We start from the raw sequence: 22,652 nt of genomic DNA on the forward strand, positions 1-22,652 counted from the left end.
CACTACTTCACAGTGATTTGCAATTAGTCTGCCTTTTTATTATCCATTGAGTGTTACTCATTCCTGTCTTCTGTGGTCACCTTTGTGTTGGACCATCCTGAGCAACGTGTTACATTTGCAAACTTCATCACGTCACTGTTTCCCCACTGGAATCCTTTTCAATATGTTGGACCGTGTGTGTCCTTGACAAAACTCTATGGACAGCTCCTTACCAATGTAAATAAATTACCTTTTCCATATTTTTTAATAGATAATCTGATTTGGAGTCATGGGAAATATCTTTTCCTCCTAGAGTTTTTGGTCAGGAATTGAGAAGAATCAATCCGAAAAATTATTATCTGTTCTTAAAGATTTGATTGTTGCCTAGAAATTTCTTCTTTATATTTATTGTGAATGTGGCATTTTTTTGTGGCCAATACCAGCTATATTGAACTTAACTGAGATCAAAGCATCTGGGGAACTTGGTGGAGGGATGGAGACCTTCTGTGTGGTAATATAATGTGCAAAGCCAGGAAGAGCTGGGCTGTTGACTTATTACTGAAAATTCATCAGTGATACCCTGGAGCCTAATATGACTCAAGAAACAAAGGCTAAAAACACAGTCCCAAAGCAAATGTTATTTGAACACCTACATCCTTTCCTACAGAAAATTTTTCTAATGTAAGTCATTCCAGTGTTCCATGGAGACTATTTACAGCCAATTGTTCATTTCTCATGGATTACCAGCAAGTCTTGAATTCACAATATTGAAAACCACATCAGAAAGCTGTTTCCCCAGTTCATGTATAGTTTCCACATATGCAGCAAGACCAACGCACATCTGATAGCCAAGGTCTCAAGGCTCGAAGTACAACTCAGGAGTTTTTCTCCACCAAAACCTAACACATGGACAAGCATCACCAGCTGTCACCAAGCCATGTTTCATTCTGGATGCTGGATTACAGGGCTGCTGGGATGAATGGAATAAGACAGAAGCACAACTAAAACTCAGGCAGAACTGGACACCAAAGACACAAGCCTAGTAGACCATTAAGACCATGGCTGCTGTATTGACCATTTTGTTACAAATCTACACTTCTTTGAGCCAGGCCACCTGGACTGGACAAACAAAAGTGGTTATTGCAGTGCAGGGAAGCAGAGCAGCATGAGTACTAGTGGTATGGTAGGAGATATCACCATGGCAATGCCATGTTTGCCTCCACTCTGGAAACAGTTGCGTTTATAGACAGCAGAGCTGAATGGAGTAACATCATTTCTGATACTATGGGGACACTCATCTGTGTTCTCTGGGTATAAAAGGCTGATTTTCAAGAACTTCAAGAACTAGACCATTTAGCATGTTGATGATAGTGCTATCACTAGCGTGTCTCCTTGTTGTCTGGCTGTTCCTAGTTCTCCTTTGTGTAAGCTCTCCTTTATCTGATTAAAGGCTGAATAACAGTTGCCCCCAAGACATGAGACCACTGTTCACCATAACACTGTGAAGGCTGCAGACACAGGCCCCAGCAGACATGGGGGGAGACTCCTTCAGGGGTTTTGGCAGAACTTAAGCCTCCAAAACTATGATCCTGAACATTGCAGCACTGTTGCTTAGTTTGAGGCAAAGGCTCCCTTTTTGTAAGGACTTATATGAGCTCCCGGACTCTTTCAGCTTTCTCTCTTTAACTAACAGAAGCCACAGGCCATGCCCTGCAAAAGCCACAAAGTTCATCTTCATTTCTGCAGATCTTATTTTTAGGAGATCTACAGGAAAAAACGAGCAAACTGAAGTGAAAAGTGAAAATATACAGATAACCATAACTCAGCATACTATTTAAATTACTTCTGAAACACAAATCAGAGGGATTTCATTAAAAACTGATTAAAGATGATTTGGTTGTTCCCAAAGATAATGAGGCCAGAACACATACAATGCAATAATCAGTTACAGTTTTAAAAGACAATTGAAAATCTTTTGCAACAACAAAACCAAAAGAAAAACGTAACTATTGAAACATCAGCAATCCTGGGAATCACGTACTAGGAAATAAGGTGAAAACCAGGTCAGTGATGAGGGAATTGCACAGCTGAGACATGGGGCATCTGTGCTATTGGCTGAAATCTGGGCTGGAGGCTGAAACGCTAACTCCTACAATAAAATAAATAATTTTGTGAGGTTTTCAGATAAGTCTGGACCCAGCTGGGTTGTACACGCAGATGATGGGAGTCATCTGATGGGCTGCAGACATTTCAGCTGGTACCATTGTCCTGGTTGGCCACTATAGTCCAAGGAGCAAAATAGGCACTCATCTCATTTCAGACCTCTGCTAGTACAACCCGCACTGCTAGTGTGCCATCGCCAGTAAGGCAACGAGCTAAGATGAAACTACTTGCCCTGCAGATATCTCCAGTGGGAGGAGAGGAATGAGGAGTAAGGAGTTGAGTGGCACTTGTTAGGACTCCACTGGAGCTGTGAAAAGCTCCTGTGACAATTTTCAAGCATCACCGCAAATTTCTTAATTATAATTTTTCACAATTGCTGGAAAGTAGCTCAGGAAAACAGGATGACTATGAGACACAGAAATGGGATCAGAATAAAAAAACCCAAGAGTTTATGAGCTAACATTAACCCCTTCTGTTTTAAACTCAGAGAGTCTATTTACTGAAAAGGTGGAGGAAGATCTCCGGTATCTGAGCCAATGTGATGCTAGAGTGGCTCAGGGAAAGTGTTTCTCATTCAAAAATGAAAGGTGCGAGTACTGGGGAAATTGTCAGTTAGACTTGATTAAATTTGTAAGATTGATTAAAGCCAGACAGGTTCAGAGAATTGTGAAAAGGGCAAATTAGCAAATCAGGAAACCTATCCCTAGAAAAGGAATTAGAAAGAGTTTGGCTTCTTTATCACAACAAATTTACTTATCAAAGCACCATTTTTTCGTGGTTTCAGAGATGGCAAAGCAGCCACACTAACAGCCCTGGTGATCGCTTTTGTTATTACAAGGTAAATATTCTGTTTTTCAAGCCTGTGCAGTAGTAGCCCTTTCAGCCAAGGATGGGTCACAGATTCTTAGGTGACTGGTTTTCTTGATGAACCTCCATCACCACTAGCCTATCTGTCTACCAACTATGCTCGACAGACGGATGGTCTCAAAACAGGTGTTTAGTCAGGGTAAAGTGTTACACAGCAGAGATGAGATGTAGCTGTAAAGGACCACTGTCTTACCCAGTGGTTTGCAAATACCTTCTGTTTTGAGGTTAGTTTGGAATTTTTAAGGAGCCCTGACTGTAATCCTTGTCAGAGCAAATAGAAAGAAACAGAGGGAACCTGGACTTGAAGAGGTGGGAACTCTCAAGATATGCCTAGTCCTAAACTTTCTTTCTAGGTATTATCATAGTAAAAGCTGTAAATTCATACACAGTCAATGCACAGATAGTGTTAAAAAGGCACTTAATGTTTATCATAACACATTGTTTCTCAGCCTGTGCCCTGTAGTTCGACGGATTTCAATGGGACAGTTCAATATCCAAGTGGAGGCCAGTGACGAGTGGTGTTCCTCAGGGGTCAGTACTGGGGCCAGTGCTGTTTAACATCTTTGTTGGCGACAGGGACAGTGGGATCGAGTGCACCCTCAGCAAGTTTGCTGATGACACCAAGCTGTGTGGTGTAGTTGACACGCTGGAGGGAAGGGATGCCGTCCAGAGGGACCTGGACAGCTTGAGAGGAGGGCCTGTGAGAACCCCATAAAATTTAACAAGGCCAAGTGCAAGGTCCTGCACGTGGGTCAGGGCAACCCCAAGCACAAGGACAGGCTGGGCAGAGAATGGATCGATAGCAGCCCTGAGAAGAAGGACTTGGGGGTGTTGGGTGATGAGAAGCTCAACATGAGCCGGCACCGTGCACTGGCAGCCCAGAAAGCCAACCGTGTCCTGGGCTGTATCCAAAGCAGCGTGGGCAGCAGGTCGAGGGAGGGGATTCTGCCCCTCTGCTCTGCTCTCAGGAGACCCCCCTGCAGTGTTGCGTTCAGCTCTGGGGGCCCCAACAGCAGAAGGACATGGAGCTGTTGGAGCAGGGCCAGAGGAGGCCACGGAGATGATGCGAGGGCTGGAGCACCTCTGCTATGAAGACAGGCTGAGAGAGTTGGGGCTGTTCAGCCTGGAGAAGAGAAGGCTCCAGGGAGACCTTCCAGCAGCCTTCCATTGCCTAAGAGGGCTCCAGGAAAGCTGGAGAGGGACTTTTTACAAGGCCGTGGAGTGACAGGACAAGGGGCAACGGCTTTAAACTGAAAGAGGTGAGATTTCGATGGGATCCAAGGAAGAAATTCTTCCCTCTGAGGGTGCTGAGGCACTGGACCAGGTTGCCCAGAGAAGTTGTGGCTGCTCCATCCCTGGAAGTGTTCAAGGCCAGGTTGGATGGGGCTTGAAGCAACCTGGTGTAGTGGAAAGTGTCCCTGCCCATGGCAGGGAGTTGTAACTAGGTGATCTTGAAGGTCCTTTCCAACCCAAATCGTTCTATGATTCTATGATTAAATAGAGAAGGATTGTCAGCCTATAGGATTTTTATTTCCCAAGTTTTACCTGATCTCCTGAGGCATAATGGTATCTATATGGGCCCAAATAAAATCCACGGATCTATCTTCAAAAAGCCTTTGAGCTTCCTAATGTTGTAAGAATGACAACAGCTACTCAGAAGTGTTTCTTGGAGGCACAAACAAAGCCTTGACTTTCATCAATGTATGTCCACATTGCTGAATGGCTGGACTCTGAATCCAGAATTCTTTCTAGTTTCAGGCTAAAAAAATGTTCCATATTTGATATGCCATCACATATTAAAACCAGCCAAACACCAGTCAGTGGTAAGACAACTAGTAGCTCCTAAGACTCCTACTAGACATGCTGAGGATGTTTCACTCAGGCCTGGCAAAAATTTCAAAACAGGTTCAAGTTGAGCCAAATTGCCACTACTTTGGCTCAACACAAGTCGTGCAAATCAGATCTACAAGGCCAAGACAGTGTTAGCAGTGAGACGTGTCTAAACACACACCATTGCTAACCCAACTGACTACGATTTCTATGTTAGACATACATCGATGAAGGCAGCTTAGTTCTCGTGATGTGAGAGAGGTACTGCACTCTTCTTCACGTGGAGATTTCTGTCATCAGGTGGACCAACAGCTTTTGTGGCTGGACAGCAGATGAGCTGTATTTCTATATGGCTAGCCTATCTGCTGATGAACCTTAGAAACTGAGGTTTGTAGCACACATCAGATAAAGACATTTTTCAGTTGAATACATGATCAAGATAATTGAAAGTGCTGTGCATTATATCTGCATATTTTCAATACACGGCACAATTCTTTAATCTCTATTATTTCATATTAATTTGCTTTTTAAGTCTTTAAAACTGGCTACTTGGATATTTTCCTGGCTTTCCGTACCAAATCAAGCCACTAGTTTGGGTTGAATTGTTCAACTTGACGGGGCAAGGTCCCAATGAGCATCAATGAGACCCCACCGCCAATGCCAGGTGGAAGACAACCTTCTATCTCCCGGTTACCAGCCCTTGTGAATACGTGGGCAGTGTACACAGGACCTCCAGGACAGCAGCGGAAATCATGTGCCCTCAGAGCATCAGTTGAATTATGAAAGTGTAATTTAGAAGTCAGAAGTGATTTAGTGACCCTGGAGTCATGTCCTCTGAGGGCTCAGACTGATCATGTCTGCACTGTGCCTGCAGGGAGGGAGGAATGGCTGAAGACATTCTTGCATCTCTCCTTGGCTCACCCCGTAGAGCAGTGACTGCAGTGCAGGAGCTGGAGAGCAACAGTGCAAGATAAATGCAGTGAGAAAGCATTAGAGACCTGTTATGACCTAGTTGGAGTGGCGATGACTCATATTGCAGCACAGAAGACGCATAGCATACGGCAGGGGTGACATGAGTGACCATCATCTATCTCCTTGGCACATGTGTGTTGGGCCTTACGTTGCCATCACAGCCTTGGGCTGTCACATGGCTGAGAGTTGCTTCGCTGTGTTCATGTTCCTAATGAAGGTCCCACCCCTCGTTAGACGTACGCTGGGGATTGAGTAATCTAGGACTTGTCTAATGCTTTGCATCTTTTGTAGCACTGCTGTTGGCCTCAGCAAAGGGTGTATCACAGCCAGAGAAATGACGGCTGAGAGGACTCCTGGAGGTCTCTAGTCCAAGCACCTGCTCAGAGTAGGACACTCTCCAGCACCAGCCCAGGGTGGCCGGGGCTTTGTGCAGTTGAGTCCTGCAAATATTCAAGGAGGAAGCCTCCTCACCTCCATGGCCACCTGGCTCAGGACCTCAACACCTTTCTGAGCAAGGAGGATTTCCTCATGCAAACATAAACCTCTGAAGTCCCAGCTTGTGGCAATTGCCCTTTGCTATATTGTCTTGCACTACGGAGAAAAGATTGGCTCCATATTTAAAAGAGCCCTTCAAGAAGCCATAGGCTGCTGTTGAACATCCCTCAGTCTCCTCTTGGCCAGACTAAACGAGCCCAGATCCCGTCACCCTTCCTGGTAAGCCATGTGTCCCTGATCTTCACCATATTGGAAGCATCCAATGGCCACTCTTCAGTTTCTCTGCATCCCTCTTGAGCTGGGAGGGGGAGACTCCTCAGTACTGCATTACAGGTGCCCCAAACACCAAGCAGAGGATGACAGCTCCCCTCAATTTGCTGCCCACACTCCTTCTCTCAATGTAGCCCAGCACACAGTTAATTTTGTTTGAGATGAGCACAACTTTGGGCTTATGTTCCTGCTGGAAACCACTGTCACCATTTCCCAACCTGCATACACACAACTGTGTCAGTGAGGTGTGAAGTGTCTACTGGTCCAAGTCAAGGTGAGTGTTGACATATAACTGGGGAAGCAACCCAACATGTAGAACAGCTGGCATGTGTCTTCACTGGTTGGTGGCCTCCAGCATCCCCAGCACCCCACAGCCAGCCCTGAGCTAAGAATATCGAGTGGCCAGAAGTCTCTCCTGACCTTCCAGTGCTCTTGCTTGAGGTCCCTTAGGCGGGAGCTTCACTTTGTCAAATGCTGCTTTTAATGAAGAATTCAAATGAAAAGCAGTCAGTTTGCAATAAAACTGTCTCTTAAAACCACTTTATAACCACTTAAATTTACTTCTGAATTTAGTTACAAGAATGGTGACAGAGAAACACCTTTAAGTCTTTATGTGAGTTGGAGCCCTTCTCCCTGCGTTCATCTGGCTCCAAGCTTGTGTTGGCCCTGCCATGGATCCCTGGGGCTGGGACACTCCAGGAGATATGAGTGATTAGCTTTCAAGGGAATAATTATTGCTCTGTACTGTTGTGTTCTAGCAGCATTTTGAAGCTGTTACCGAACTCAGGACGCTGCTGCACTGCACTCTGCCATGCAGGGGAGCGAGAAAACCACCAAGAGATGCTACCTAGCCATGTGAAGACTCTGCCAAGGCCTGGAGTATATTGAGGTTCACAAAGCTGTACGTCCTCAGAAGCTCTCCTCTGGCAATGATTAGGGCTGCCTGTGTATGTTTGCTGTACAGGACAGAAAATGAAGCTGAATTTCAGCTTGATTGTGGAAAGCTCTTGCTTTCATGGCATGGCATTTGGCAGGGTGATGGTATGTATTCCCATGGGCCATGCCTGGCTATGGAAAATGCTGAAGAAGAACTTTAAAACAGCTGTTGAAGCCGTTGGAACGACCCCAGAGGAGGGCCACGAAGATGATCTGAGGGCTGGAGCACCTCTGCTATGGAGACAGGCTGAGAGAGTTGGTGCTGTTCAGCCTGGAGAAGAGAAGGCTCCAGGGTGATCTTATTGCAGCCTTCCAGTACCTAAAGGGGCTACAAGAAAGCTGGAGAGGGGCTTTGGACAATGGCGTGTAGTGACAGGACACGGGGCAATGGCTTTAAACTGACAGAGGGGAGATTTAGATGGGATCTAAGGAAGAAATTCTTCCCTCTGAGGGTGCTGAGGCACTGGAGCAGGTTGCCCAGAGAAGCTGTGGCTGCCCCATCCCTGGAAGTGTTCAAGGCTTTGAGCAACCTGGTGTAGTGGAGGGTGTCCCTGCCCATGGAAGAGGAGTTACAACTACATGATCTTGAAGATCCCTTCCAACCCAAACCATTCTACGATTCTACAAAAACCACAAGATCCTGGACGCTTGTGGCCATTAAGTTATTGAGAGCTGTTTTCATGAGGCAGCTGCACATCACTCCAGCATCTCTCCTCATTAACTGGCCTCACTGCAATGCCCAGGTAGCTTCACCTACAGCTCCGGCAGACAAGCTTTGACACATCTAGGGGAGCAGTCTGCAGCATTACCCACCAGCCGCTGGCGGGTGTCAACGCCCTTCCAGCAGCGTCAGCAGAAGGCGACGTGTGGTTTATGCATCAGCTCTTCCAGTTCAGACCTTCATGTGCCAGCGCAGGCTGCTCGTGGAGGTGCTTTGGCTTCATGTGCCAGACCAGGAGCCAGGGCAGCACCTCTGGGCTTGCACGGTAAGTGCCGTCAGCTTTGTCACTGACAAACTCCATCTTCATCTTAGTCATTTTTCCCCATAACTGGCTGTATTTTAAGCGGTAGGAAAATTATACACAGGGATTTTTTCTTCCTTTGTAGTGCTTCAGCAGCTGGATTTGCATCAGGAAATCCACTCTCATGGTCTGATACTGCACTGCAATTTTATCCCTTTTGAATAAAGCTCTAAGGGCCACATGCCTGTAACAAAACACAGGCTACAGGGTATAAATGTTCTGAACCTTCAGAGAATGAAAAAAACAAGACTGCCAAGAGAACGAAGTGTCCCATTCATTCCAGCAAGTTGAGACACTGAAAGCTAATGAAGACAAGTTACATGTCACCTCAGACTACATCTACATGCAAATGGTTTTCACACACAGGTTTTTCCTAATGAGGAAGCTACTGTGGGACCAGTGAGAACATGTTTTTAAGTTTTCATCTGCCTCTTCCTAGGAGCCCAAGGCCACTGGGATCCTCAGCCAGCTGTCAAAGCCTCCAGCTTCCCCTGAAAACACTTCTGGGGAATAGAAATAAAATTTAATAACATACGACAGACGAAGCCATTCTTCCAGTTGCCAAGTTGTCTTCTTAGAGGCCAACAAACACTGGATGGGAAGATGCACTTGGTGAGAGTCACAGTTATGGGCAGTGCCTTATTAATACTATGATGAGAGGAGTGAGGCTGAATTTTTTACTCTCTGTTTACACTAATGACTACAAATCTGGCTCCTTTCTCCAGGCTGGTGACACACCAGAGATTTTCAAGACTCCTTGGTGAACGATGCTCATGGAAGAGGAGAGCATTTGGTGTTTCTTCTCAGTTCATGGGTAGAATTGTCTCCCTGATTGTCTTCTTCAGCCTCTGCACATGTATTAGCACCCTGGGAGCAGTCTCTAGTTGTTTCCCAGGCTACAGTATCTGTGTTGGCCAGCGCTGACACAGCTCTGACCATGGGCTAGCTTTTTACCTAAATTCTCTCAGGATGTTACCCGCTCTGGGCCCATCCATCAGTCTGTCTATACACTGCATTGGCCAGTTTCTTATATCTTGATCCCTCCCAACCCTAACGAATCAGACGAGTTCTGTTAACCATGCTGTCATTAGGGATTAAAAAAAATGACTACAGTTGTGATTGGTGTCACCACCATCCCTTCTGCTGGACCTAAAAAGGCTGTTGGCATGACCCATGACTGCTGCCTGCGAGGCTGGGGTGCCAGCCATGGCCCCACTGCCCACTTTGCTTCCATCCATGCATCCCTGAAGGGTCAGGAAGAGCAGCAGTTCTGGTCTCCATAGCCTCACCACACCTCTCCATCTCTTCCTTCTCTGCCCCTCTTTTAACAGCAGTAACCCAGGCTGCATAAGTGTTGGACACACATCTGAGGAAGCTTTTGTTGGCTTCAGCTCCTCTTGTCAGCACTTTTGCAGGCAGCATTTAGATGACCTTTTCCCATCTGTGCCCCATTTGTTCCTTTTCACCGCTGCAATGGGGTGGAAGCATGTGAAGAAGAGTTGGATCTTTGGCAAAACACCACCCCTGCTCCCTGAATGTTACATCTGTGCTGTCCCTGGACCTTGCTCAGGCATTGCCTGTGAAAATGCTAGCGTTGGGCAACAGGGAGTTGCTACCAATCAAACAGGCTTGGGCTGCAAACCCCCCTCTTGTCTTTGGAGCCCAGTGGCTCCACCGTCCCGCCGCCACCCGTGAGCCCGGGCACTGCAGATCTGTACTTGCACCGCAAAGTCCTTCCCTTCGCATGCCGTCCGTCCGGACTGCTCCCCGTGCCAAGAGCTGACGGCTGCAGCCTCACTGCCTTGCAGGTAACATCTCACCAACGAGGCCAAAGGCAGGATCCACCCTCCAGCATGCTGCTGTGCGAGCTGGAGGGTTGCTGTTGAGTTATGGTCTCTCTAGATAATATAAGCAGTCGGGCAGCACCCTTCCCGGCCTCTCAATAAAAATACTGCTCAGTGCAAACCCTCAGCATCTTCATCTTTTTTGCTTTTATCCCTTCCACGGCACTGCCAATGCTGTCCTGCTTGCCGGCATTGTCTGACTGCACTGCGGAGCAGCCGGATTGTTCCAGTCGCCCCGAACCTATTTACAAGGTGCTGAGACCCCGTTCTCATTGCACGTCTTTTCCTTGTGCACATTCAGACACTCCTTCCCCACTACAGGAATTAATGTTTTTCCTGTTTATGCCCCAAAGCAGAAATGATCTGTTTTGATTTTTCTGCCGAAATATTCTGTAGACAGTAGAAAAATACCTAGAGAGGTTGCACCAGCAGGAGCGGGCACTATCTGTCAGCAGTCTTGGGGTCCTGCAAGATGAACACTCTTCCCAAAGGTCTCGTATTTAGCAAAGATGGGTTTAGTTGAGGATAAGAAAGCGCTGATGTTCTCCAGTCCTGGCCTGGAGGGTGCAGGAGCCCAGTGCAGCGAACTGGGCTGATGCCGTGCCCCATCTTTGCTTCCCTCCCTCTGTCTTGGGGCGTGTTGAACCCTGCAAGCGGGACTCATCCCCCAAAGTCTGCTCTACGCCCCGTAAATGTCAGACGACAGGAAAAGGATGCTTTTTTTTTTTTTTTAAGAATATATGTCACATCATGCTGGAGCACACAGTGCATAAGACTCAGCTCCGCAGGGCAGATATTCAAAGCCTTCGGTGGGACTGAGGGAGACGTTTAATTTCGTGTGCTGCGGGAAGCATTGTCTCTGCCTGAGCAGTCGGGGAGCCCTGGCCCCAGATATTTCTGCCCTTCTGCTCCCTCAGCCTTCAAGGAACCTTGAAAACCTTATGCCATTTTTGATCGCCTCTCAACCCTACGTGGGGCATCTCATCACACCCTTCCAGTGCAGTGGAGACTCTCCGGCAGCGTGGCATTGCCAGAATCTCCCAAAAAAATACACACAATATGGATTTATTGAATGAAATTCTGTGGATAGCTTGTTCGACTCCCTCCTTTCCCATGGATGCTGCTTGCCATGCCCCTGGTGTTTGTCTTACATGTTCTCTGTATTGTTCATTTCGGGTGAACTTGTGGGGATTTTGGGGAAGGCAAGAACATGAGGCAGACACCTGTCTGCAGCGTCTTCTCCTGAAAACAGAGAGAGGTATTTTGCTCACGGGGACATTTTTACTTCACAGGAAAAAAACAGACCTTTTAGTCAAGAAGATTTCAGTTCCTCGCTCCGAGAGTCAAAACCCTCCTTGATTCGGGTGTTTAATCCTGATTTATATCAAAGCCTGAGGCAGGTCAGGAGCTGGTGAGACCCTGGGAGAGCTGATGTCACGGCAAGGTACCGCTGCCCCGCGCAGATTCTCGCCTTTCGATCCAGCCACGCAATTTTGACCTGTCCTACAACCCACCGTGCACCCCCCTTCGGACGCGCCGGTCCCCAGGTGAAGGAGGAAAGGGATGTAAGAAATCAAAGTGATGCTGTCTATATTTGGGTAGGCTCCCCTGCCCCGGGCTTAGGTCCCGAAGTTAGGCAGCCACGCTCAGGGTGAGGAAATAATTCGATTCTTCAGGAAAACATGCTGTGATTTAGCCATTTCGTGAACCTGCGTAGCTTTTAAACGCTTCCTGAGCGTGGACCTCTCATTGTATTTTCAGTCTTTCTCTACTGGAACTGCACATTTTCATTCTCAAAGTCCACGGTAGCAAGTGGATTATTAAAAAAAATTCGTTTTTCCCCTTCTGATTTCTAAATATTCCCAGACATGGCAGTCCATTTCCAAGTTCACTCCCACCTACTTCTTGCCATCTCCATGTTGGCACTGAAAGGATCTAATTCAGTAATAAAACCCCAGACTTTTCTGGAAAGGCGAAAATAACCCAAGAATCTCAGTAGCACCAAATTGCAACATCTCCCTCTTTGCCCTACAGATCATCAAGCTTACAGCCCCTACCTGGCACATACAGAAACTTAACGAGATATATTCCAACAAGAAATACTACAGGATAAAGAGAGAAATTAACTAAAATGCTCTGTTATGCAACTCGCTGTCTGCTGTGTTTAAACGACCCGAAATGTTTTATTCTGTATTTTTTATTCTAAAGTGCTTCCAATTACATTTTGTTAATAGATTTATTTACATACTGTTATATTTATTTTTAAAATAAGTAGCCCAGGTTACTTGTCAGCCACCTTATAAGATATAACCAAATTCTTTTAAAAATCATGTTTATTGTTGGTGCAAGGAAATAAGTGACATTTCCATAATTAAAAAGAACAAAATCTATCTTTCAGGAATTTTACTAGTGAATATTTTCTCAGGTGCCATTTGCGTTCTCGGCTTATTTGCCGGACTAAATTCACATGACAGAATACAACAAAAGAAGAGAAAGAAGTCCAAAAACTGCAGCAGCCAAAAAGAAAATAGATTTTTTTTTTTTTTAAAGGATTCATCACAGTTTAATGGAAAGGAAGAAAATACCTGCTACACAGTCATGCAACAGATAAAATTCCTATTGCATAAGAAAATAAACCTGCATCCTTTTACATCCAAAACAAATGCCTATTGCTACAGTGATGAAAATGGAGAAATTAAGAGTGGTGGGCAAGACTCCATTTGCGCAAAGGGAAACCTAGACATTGCCCTTTAAAAATACCCCCCAAACTTTTCATTAATTACTGGTCAAATCTGAAGAAATTATGCTTAGAATCAAACAAGCAGTCATGGCCAGCTCAGCGGGGCGAAGGGCGAAAAGGAAGGAACACACATACACACAAATCCCATAGCTAATAATTAATTAATTCATTAATCAATCATAGAAAGAGGGAAGCTGGGAGGGGGGAAGAAATCTTACCACCAAATTGGGTAACCGGCTAAGACCTTTGTGCCATTGAAGAGAAAAGATAAAATTAGTCCAAGCAGGTGGTAATCCATTAGTCCAGGCTGGTGCAAGGGGAAAATCTCAGCGAAGTTTTCAGAAAATCATTAAGTGCGAAAATGAAGAATCCCTCTCCTTCCAGGAAAAAAAAAAAAATAAAAGAGTTAAACAAAGTCCCTTGTAGTGCGGATGACTTTCTGGCTTGTCAGAAACACACCTCTCCAAGCCTTTTCCCTGTAGATCATCCAAAAGCGTCTATTAAAAAGTGCAGGGCTTGGGGATGTCAGCAGGCAGCCAATCAGACCGCATGGCCCAAGGTAAGGGATGAGTCTCAGCTCAGGGCTGTCAATCATGCTCTCCTCCCCCTCCACCCCACAACTTTGTTCCTAGCCCTCGCTTCCACAGACAAACCCTCTTTGCAAGAGACTTCACTGGGCAGTGAGATTTTTGGTGTTGTGTTTTTGTTGGGGTTTTTTCCTTTTTTTTTTTTTTATTTATTTTTTAAATTTCACTTAGAAACTCAAGATGCACAGACCCTGCTTCTGGCTTGGCATGCCAAGACTTTGCAAGGTAAGGATGAAGGGTGACTGTGATTGTGCTTAATCTCACGGTGGGGGTGATATAGACAACTTATTCTTTAGATGGAGAGGGAGGTGAACGTTAACCCTTGCAGGAGACAAAGCTAACGGGAGCACCAAAGAGGCAGAGTAACCCTCTGAAAGTGTTCATGCGAGCCACGTGGGCAACACTGCTTATAAACTTTAAATGAAATCCGACTGCCCAGGTTTTTCAAAGCGTGTGGGTGGGATGGATGGAGGGGGGAAGCAGTGGCAGCCTGGTTTTCTATTGAGAAAAAATACCATGTCATGGAGAGAATGGAGCAGGCAGACGGGATGATGTCCCATTAATGAATTTCTTGTGAAGTACAGCTCTGGATGCAGAAAGACGAAAATACTACCAAAAAAACATACAAGTAATAATAATAAAAAAAATCACAAGCAGTATCAGCTCTCTAAAGAGTTTGTGTGTTGCAAATAAACCCAACAAAGATTTTCCTTGAAAATCCTTGTTATTGCATGGAGACGCTGTTTTTACAGGAGCTACTGTGTCAGAGTAGCAGATCTAGGGGACAACTCGACAGAATGGGACAAAGAAACAGGAGAAGTCAAAAAAGGTGCTTTTGCTCATAAAGCGTCCCCAACAACCGCAGTTCTACTGCCTGCGGTGGAGCTGCCCAGACCACCACCACCTGGAGATGAGGTGCTTTAGGAGCAGTCAGCAAATGAAGCTATCGCAGAGCGATGGCTATAACACAGGTCCAAGGTCCTATCCTGGGCAGCCCAATGCATCTCATTGTGTGGAAAGTGATAGACCTTCTCCTGATACTGGGGCTCAGAGTGCAAACGCGTTCCTTGTTGATATTTAATGACCAGGATGCACCTGCCTCATGCCTCTGTCTTTCTCTCTTCCCAGTTCTTATATACTTCTGTGTGTTTGGACACCGAGTTAGTGCAGAGCTGTTCTCATTTGTGGTAATTGGTTTCTTGGCCATCACACATCCAAGAGAGGACATCTGTCAGCTGTTTGCTCTCCACCTTACGTCTTCATCAGTTTCTGCTTCTGCTGCAAGGACTATGAGGCCAAGCTTCTCCAGGCTTAGTCCAACGGGTTTTCCAGCTGTCTATGACCCATCATAGATGTTAAACATGGCTTATTCCTCTTGTGGGATTTCAAATCCTAGAGTGTGTTTGATGTAGTCTACCCTGGCAAATCTCGTACCTTATTGAACACAATCACTTGGGTTTAAGAAACGAGCATTTAGAGACACATGAATTTAATCTGTTCCAGCAAATTAAACACTGCCTAGGAGTCTTCCCCAGATCCTCATCTCTATTGTCCATGTTTTCATCTGTGAAGCATGGACCCTGGCATGGGTCTGACCTGGCCAACTGGCACAGCCCTCAAAAAATTTTAGTCATGATTTGGGGTTACTGTGGAATAGGAGCCATTCCAAATAGACTCTTAAGATGTGACCCACCTCTTCTGGAGGTTAAATGAGTTTAGCAGGATGGATGAAGGTTGTCCTGTGTCCCTGTCTTTCTGGTTCCCATGCCAGGGGAAAGTCACAGGCACTTTTAATTTACAAGTTAAAGTAAGCCATGGAGTATGTGAATTACCACTGAAGAGCCTATAAGTCTACCTAGCAAAATTGCTACACAGGTTTGTACCTCTATTGGTGGATGCTTTGCAGCTGGACAAACAGAACAAGGATTAAAAGTACTGAGCAAGACAATTTCTGTCATTAAAATGTCCGAAGAGGCAGCAAAAGGAGAGGCTGAAGTGAGATATCTCAGGTCATACTGCAGGTGACTGACATCCCACGGAAAAGGATAAAAAATCCCCAGCACTGAAAAATCCAACTGGGGAAAGCTTTTGAAATCTGAATTGAATTATTGGTTGGAGCATGTGTGGACACTCAGCCAGACAACAGAAAAAGATTTCCCCATCATCAAGGTCTTGGTGGTTGGGATGTTCCTGTCCATCAGACATGGGAACATTACCAAATGTCTTTATCCATTTCTTCATGCTAGGATTTACAAATCAAGTCAATAACAAGCTATGAAGTACTGTTTCTGCAGACAACCAGGAGGTGGAAAGTGACCTAAGACCCAAAATGCAGATATTTTATTTGCTGCTGAGCATTGGGCAGAGATCCCAGCATTGCCTCAGGAAAGGCTGCGTTGCAAAAGCAGCAGAGATGCTAAAGCACCGTCCACACCCAGTAACTGCCCCACATCGTATTGATGAGGCCACAGACGGGTTTTGAAAGATGAACAGCATGTTGGTAAGGACTTGTCCCCAAGCGCGCTGAAGTCAAGGGGAAGCTCTCTACAGACTCTAACAGGCATCTGATGGAGTTCTGCAAGTTGCCTGTCGTCCCACACCTTTTAACTTCTCCCACCCATTGCACTCTTCTTCTGCTCTGAACATCATGGACTGTTAGTCCCAGCATCATGAGGAATTCATGTTGTCCTGCCTTTTGGGAAGACACTGCATTTCAAGTCTGTCTGCAGTTTCTTTTGCCTGGAGATTCTGTGAGATCCAGTGAGTAGAAGGTCCTTATTATCGCTAATCTTTCTCATGTGTGATTCGTAGCAACTCGGGGCTCCAAGTTTCTCTCACGAGAATGAGTAGAAAAACAATGGCAGGTTTCAGTTGTGTCATCGATTGTATCAGCCTAGATCCTTGAAGCCTTCAAATGGCAGGCGTGTCCCACCAAGGAGTATGACCTGTCTCACAGGGATGAAGACTACATTGTCTGTGAAACGAACAGACTTACTTTCAGTCTTCTCTGCCGTGAAATGAAAATCTGATGCGTACATGCTAAAATTATCCTGGGTATATTGCATACTGGTCTGAACAAATATTTGTAAGTTTTACAGCAAACATTAATTTAAAATGTAATTTCTAAGAGCAAATGACAGTTACCCAAAAGAGTGGAATTTCAAAATCTCACTCATAGATACCTCCTTGTGCTGCTGACTGACACTTTTATTTACTGAGGGTCTTTGCAGTCACATTGGTCTGGCTGGTTTGGCAATATTGGCTCTTATAGACTAGTTTCAATATGCCCAGAAATGAAAAAAATTGAGGGACCTAGAAGTTTACCCGCTCAAGAAAAGTCTGTTGCCTTTACAATGTCAGGATAAAGGTCCTTCTGCATCGTGCTAACGTTGTGGTACTGCAAACTTGTCCACTGTAGGTGCCAAGGCATCCAAAGGGATCCTTCAGTCTATTCTAACAACAATCCGGCAAAGGAGCGTCATAACGACATTGAAAATGTGCCTCTCCTTCCCCTCGGCGCTCTAACATTTGTCCTTTTTCCTTCTTTTAGCTTTTCTTCCTTTCTCAATCAGAATCTACCAGCAGGAAGAAACCAAGTGCCTGGGGAAGGTGACAGGACCATGGAGTCTCCTGGATTTGTTCTCAGCACGCGTTTCAACATACCAAGACATTGATGAGTGCGAGATTCCAGGAGCTCAAACCCTTCCTGGTGCGATTCAGCTGCCCTTGGTGGAATCACCCCATGGTCAGTGTGATGGGAAGAGCATGCTTAAACTGCACAGCAAAGGGCAAGAGATGGATGACCTGGGCTTGCTGCTGACAGATGGGGCTTAAATGCCTGATTTGGTGTGTTGGGGAAGGCAAGGGAACGTGCAAGACCTGTGATCCCTGGTGGAGCAGTAAGCAATGACGTCAGAGCTCTTGATTAGCAGATTAACTCCAGTTCAGTGGTGAAGGGTGGCTTAGTTGGGTACTAGATGTTGAATTACACATTTAGGTACTTCTGGGCATGTCCAGAAACTGAAACTGAGAAGGTGGACCCCTCAGGATCGTGGTCTTTTAGGGAGTTTCAAGTCTTAGAAGCAACTGAAATTGTTGTTTTGAAGACCTAAATTTTGGTCTTAGTATTTAAAGTGGAGGTAAATAGCAAAACAGTTCTTTGATAGCTCTAGCAGACTGTCCTCCTCTGCTGTTTCTGGTTCTTCATATGCCCGTTCATGTTAGCTGGGCACACCAAGGCAGTTACTACCTGGAAACAGCAATCCTGTGTTAACACTTGAGCAGAATGATTTAAAGAAGGGCTTCAATGGATACTACATCACTTCTGATCTTCTTTGGACAGGAACATCTTTCCACCCGTCTTCTCGATGTACTCCATCCCAATGATCTGGGGGCACGCTCCAGCACGTTGACATTGCACCGACCGACCTAGCATACCCCCTACTCCTCTTAGGTGCCTCTTTGTGTTTACTCCAGCAAAGCTCTAATGCTGTCTCCAAGTAAGCTCATGGCTTACGCGGGGTTGCAGGGAGGCTGCCTTTCTCGTGTGCCTGCCTGTAATGTCTGGTGGAGCACTGCCTGCAGTTGACCAGTAAAGCTGTTAGGTGCCTACAGGAAAGGTGGCCACAGACGAAAATGATCCACTCTTACAGGAAAATGCATCTCCACTTGTTCCGATGAGCACCATGATGCTGTTCCTACTTGATAATTTCTCTGGAAATTCCACTTTGCTGAAGACATAGATATAAAGCAGAGGAAAGTCAGGCTTTAGCTGAAGGTCTGGTGGCTGTTGAGATGATGGTAATAGAAAGCTCTGAGTTTGGCAAAACCCTTTACCGTTGTTTCTGGTGTTTTAGGAATAGCTTTATGGCTTATTTTTTCTGCAAGTAGCCTACCTCACTCCGTTTTTTCGCAAACTATTCTAAGCTCATGGTGTAGAAATTCTGTACTTAGGACATTTTTTGTCTTCCAATGATGGTAGATACTTTTTTGAATTAAAATTTTGCTGCAATCCCAGAAGGTCTTGCAGATAAGGGACTGGGATTTCTGGCTTGGTTTTCTAGTGTGGGGGTTTTTGTGTGTGTGTGTGTGTGTTTTGTTGTTGTTGTTTTGTTTCAGAAACAAAAGATTACATTTTAAAAACATTGGTGGAGTAACTTGCTGTAGTACCTGTTGTCATATCCAAACTCCAGAAACTTGAGTTGTGTTCTCAACTTTGCCAATGACTCCTCCTATGATTTTGATGGCTCAGGTTCCTCACCTGTCACTGTATATGTTGCTTGTAAAACTTGGGAAGTAATTCCTTCTGTGTGTACCCCAATATTTCCTTCAAGAGGGAACAGTCTCACCCTCTGTTTGTGCAGACCTGAGTTAGAACATCAAGGGACAGCTATGAATCACAGACTTAAAAATATTTTTTATTATTAACAGCACCATTGTTACTGAACATCTGAGCAAAACTGTAGTCTCAGTGCTTGTATTCGAAGGGCAGAATGAACAGTGCTCCCTGTGGTTTAGTTTTTCTCTTCCTTTTTATTCACATATATCTTATTCTGTGGCCAGAAGATCACAGGAAATATGTGAAGTGGAAATGCTGACTGCTGGTTCCTCCGTCACTGCCAGTGAGACAGAAATCTCCTAAGGACACTTTGTCTCAGTGCCACTGAACTGGAGCTGTTACAGACTTTGAAGAAAACCATCTTTCACTGTCACCTGCTTAAATTGCTTTAGCACCTCCCAGTTCAAACTCTGGTTAGATGTTCAGATCTTTCCTCTATCTTGCCATGGAGATGTTCGTAAAAAAAATCACCTAATGAAGCCCTAAGACACATGTTTTTTAGTGACTATAACAACTTGGAGCACAGAGAGCTATGAAGTCCTTCTCAAACTTCAGTAAACACAAGGACACAAACACGTTTGACTGGTACAGTTTTGCCTGAAATAGTGTTGGCCCACACTGCATCATGTGAGGACAGTGCTTCAGCAATGGACTTAGAAAGAGGCAGTGCTTGTGATGAAGCTTTAAAACCTTCTCTGTTGACCTTCTGTTCTCTCATTCAAGTCATCGCTGCTCTCTTCTGAAGTCAAAAGAGATCTGAATTTGGTAGAGTAGGAGACCTGTCCCATCAGCCATCAGTTTTTAGTGGGAAAATTATTTCCAGACAACTTCTAGGGTTCTCTTCAGTCTTCACCTAAGCTGCTTCGTGCAGGCTAACACCCAGTGGAAAAGGTCTCAGAAGGATTTCTTGCACATTGTTGTGATTTTTTTCATCAATGTGAAGCAATAGCTCAGGATACAGGACAGATATGACTTGGACGGTTGGGTACGTGTAGAACCCCGATTGCCAATGTCTGTGTACGTGGTCTACACGTAGGTGTGTGTGAGCAAGCGTAGATGGTTGAGTGTGGATGAGCATTGTAGAACAGTGGTCATAGGTATATAAGGCCTTGCTGGTGGGGAAGCAGCATCAAGGTGAGTCCCAGAGATTTCTGTGGAACAGGTCTGTTATAAAAAGCACTGTAAGGCTGGTGCACGTTGTCTCTCTGAAATTGTGTAGTGAAGGGCAGTTTTATGCTTTACGTGTTTGAGGGCAGCCTCGCTCCAGAAGAGAGGCTGAGCTGCCTTTCACAGCTGCCGTAAATCTGACTAATTGGACTATCTGTGCGTACAAAGAAACTATGCCCCAGGTCTTGGGCTTGTTTGAAGGCAGCTCTGTCTACCTTGACATCTGGAGGAATGCATCCTGGTGGCGGGGGGGAAGGGATGGAAAGCAAAGGGAGCAGAGTCATTCCTCTCCCTTCCTCCCTTCCCCAGGTCTCTAGCCCAGCAACATCCTGGAGGCTGGAGAACACACAGTAAAAAATGTGACCAGATATTTTTTGCTGCAGGCTGTGACTTTCCACGATGTTGTAGCTGGAAATCATGGGGCCTCCTGATGCAGACAAGTGTTAGTGCTGCTGGAGCAAAAGGAGCCATGTGCATTTACGTCAATGTGGCATATCTCCTGGGCTCTTTGGTCAGCCATGCCGTAGGGTAACGGTAGGCACTGCCGCTGGAACACTGCTAGGACTGGAGACCTTCTCCTTGCTGGGACTCTGACACCTGCCCAGGCTGCAGTGCCCACCTATATTGTCCCCATCTACTCACACCCTAGTCCTGAGCATGCCAGCAGGGAAACGTCATAGCCCAGCACAGCCAACACAACACAAAAGCAGGTGTAAACAATAGTTTTTGCTTTTTTACATGACTCCGAGGAGCTGCATTCCCCAATCTAATGGTACCATCAAAGGTAGGGGTTGATGACACAGATCTTGATCTTTCTGCCATCTTGGGTTATCACCTGCACTCATGGAGTGGGTATGAGATCTGTGCTGGATCTGGCATCGCTGTGCACAGACAAGACTTTGCCTGTCCAAGGTCATGGTGCTCCACAGGTCCTCAGCAGCCCCTGCTGTACCTGAACACTTGACGCAAGAGAGGCTCTGCTCAGACTTGGCCTGGCTGAGCTACGTGTGGGCACACAGAGCAGGGATGCTATGTCTGGATTGCCCCATGCACCTTCTGAGACAGCTCAGCCTGAAAGATCAGAGAATCACAATTTTTGCTTGATCACTATAAGGGTGTTGGGCTGAACTGTAAGAAGATAAAATACTGGGGAAGGACGAAGTGGGGGGAACGGGACAAATATGCTGATGGGAAGCTTGGCTGGGCTTTGCTGAGCTGTGGCTGGGCTTTGTTGAGCTGTTGCTGGGCTGGGGCTGAGTTTGGACGGGGCTTCGCTGGGCTGGGGCTGAGCTTTGCTGGTCCAGGGGGTGAGAAAAGGCGAGGGCAGCTGGCTGGAGGCAGGCAGGAGGTCTGGAGCGATGCCTGCGGAGCAGCCTGGTGGGGATTCAATCCGGGAAGTTTTAATGACACAACAACAACAACAACAAAAGAGGAAAGGGGGGAAAGGAAGAAAAGGCTCCTGCAGGGCTGGTTGCCACGGAGACCCCAAGGAAGTTTGAACCAGTCCTGCTCTTTTCACAGCCGCCTTTGAGCCAAGGAGGGAATTATGGCTGGTGATAAAAGGAGACATGTGGCCCTTTGCTCACAGGGACCGGCCTCTGCAGTTACGAGTCTTTGGCTCATTTTCCCCCTTGTCCCCTCCTGCAATTATATGTTCGGATCTCAAGGAAAAAAAAAAAAAAAGGAAAAAAATCTAGGACAAGTTGTGCACCCTTTGCCCTGGGGACCCATCCCTGCAGGGCAGATCGCTACCTCTTGCAGCCCATTATTCCTCCCAGCCGCAATGCGCCGCCCCCGTTTCCCTGTAGTTATGAAATGTTCACATGTTCAGAGCTGGAAAACAGCTCGTGCCGCCTGTCGTCACACCAGCCCCTGCAGCGAAACAGCCTCCACGAGGAAGGGGGGCTGAAGATCTCTTCCAGGGGAGCCAGGGACGGTTTTCCTGCTTGCCACAGCTCTTGGGGTCTCGGGAGGGATCTGGCTGACCACATGTCAGAAATTAAAGTGAAAGGGATAAATACAGCTCTGTGCTGCCTCCTCCGATTTCTTCAGTGACAGTCGCACAATGCAAGCCCCCAAGTTGTGTTGCAGTGCTCAGGTTATGCTCATGGGTCTTCCTCGTCATGGGGAGGAAGACGTCGCAGAGCTGGATGCCTGCGCTTCCAGCCCATAGTGTTACACACGGCAAAAAATCCTGCTCAGGCCGTTGGATGTTACACGCACGGGACAAAAAGGCAAAGGGAAGGCAGCGGTGCCAGCAAGAGAAACAGCGCAGCGCTGGGAGCAAAGCGTATCTCCGCCTGCAGCTCTCACCTCCTGGTCAGCTGGACTCAGCCCAATTCTCCTTTTTCATGTGTCATCAGGGGTATTCAGATCTTCTTGGACCTTTGGTGCTGAGAGCGGCATGGTGAGCTACAAAAGAGCAGGTGTGGGTGGGGACAC

General features: G+C 46.2%; 1 protein-coding gene across 1 annotated transcript in view; it reads right to left on the reverse strand.

The window, feature by feature from the left end:
* Nucleotides 1-13,416, reverse strand: part of WNT3 (Wnt family member 3) — a 50,698-nt gene extending 37,282 nt beyond the window's left edge. The window contains exon 1 of the mRNA XM_009991904.2: nt 13,337-13,416. Coding sequence (XP_009990206.1) covers nt 13,337-13,416 — 80 coding nt within the window. The remainder of the gene's footprint in view (nt 1-13,336) is intronic.
* Nucleotides 13,417-22,652: the final 9,236 nt, after the last annotated feature.

This window comes from Tauraco erythrolophus, chromosome 25, assembly GCF_009769465.1.
Source record: "Tauraco erythrolophus isolate bTauEry1 chromosome 25, bTauEry1.pri, whole genome shotgun sequence".
Lineage (NCBI taxonomy): Eukaryota > Metazoa > Chordata > Aves > Musophagiformes > Musophagidae > Tauraco > Tauraco erythrolophus.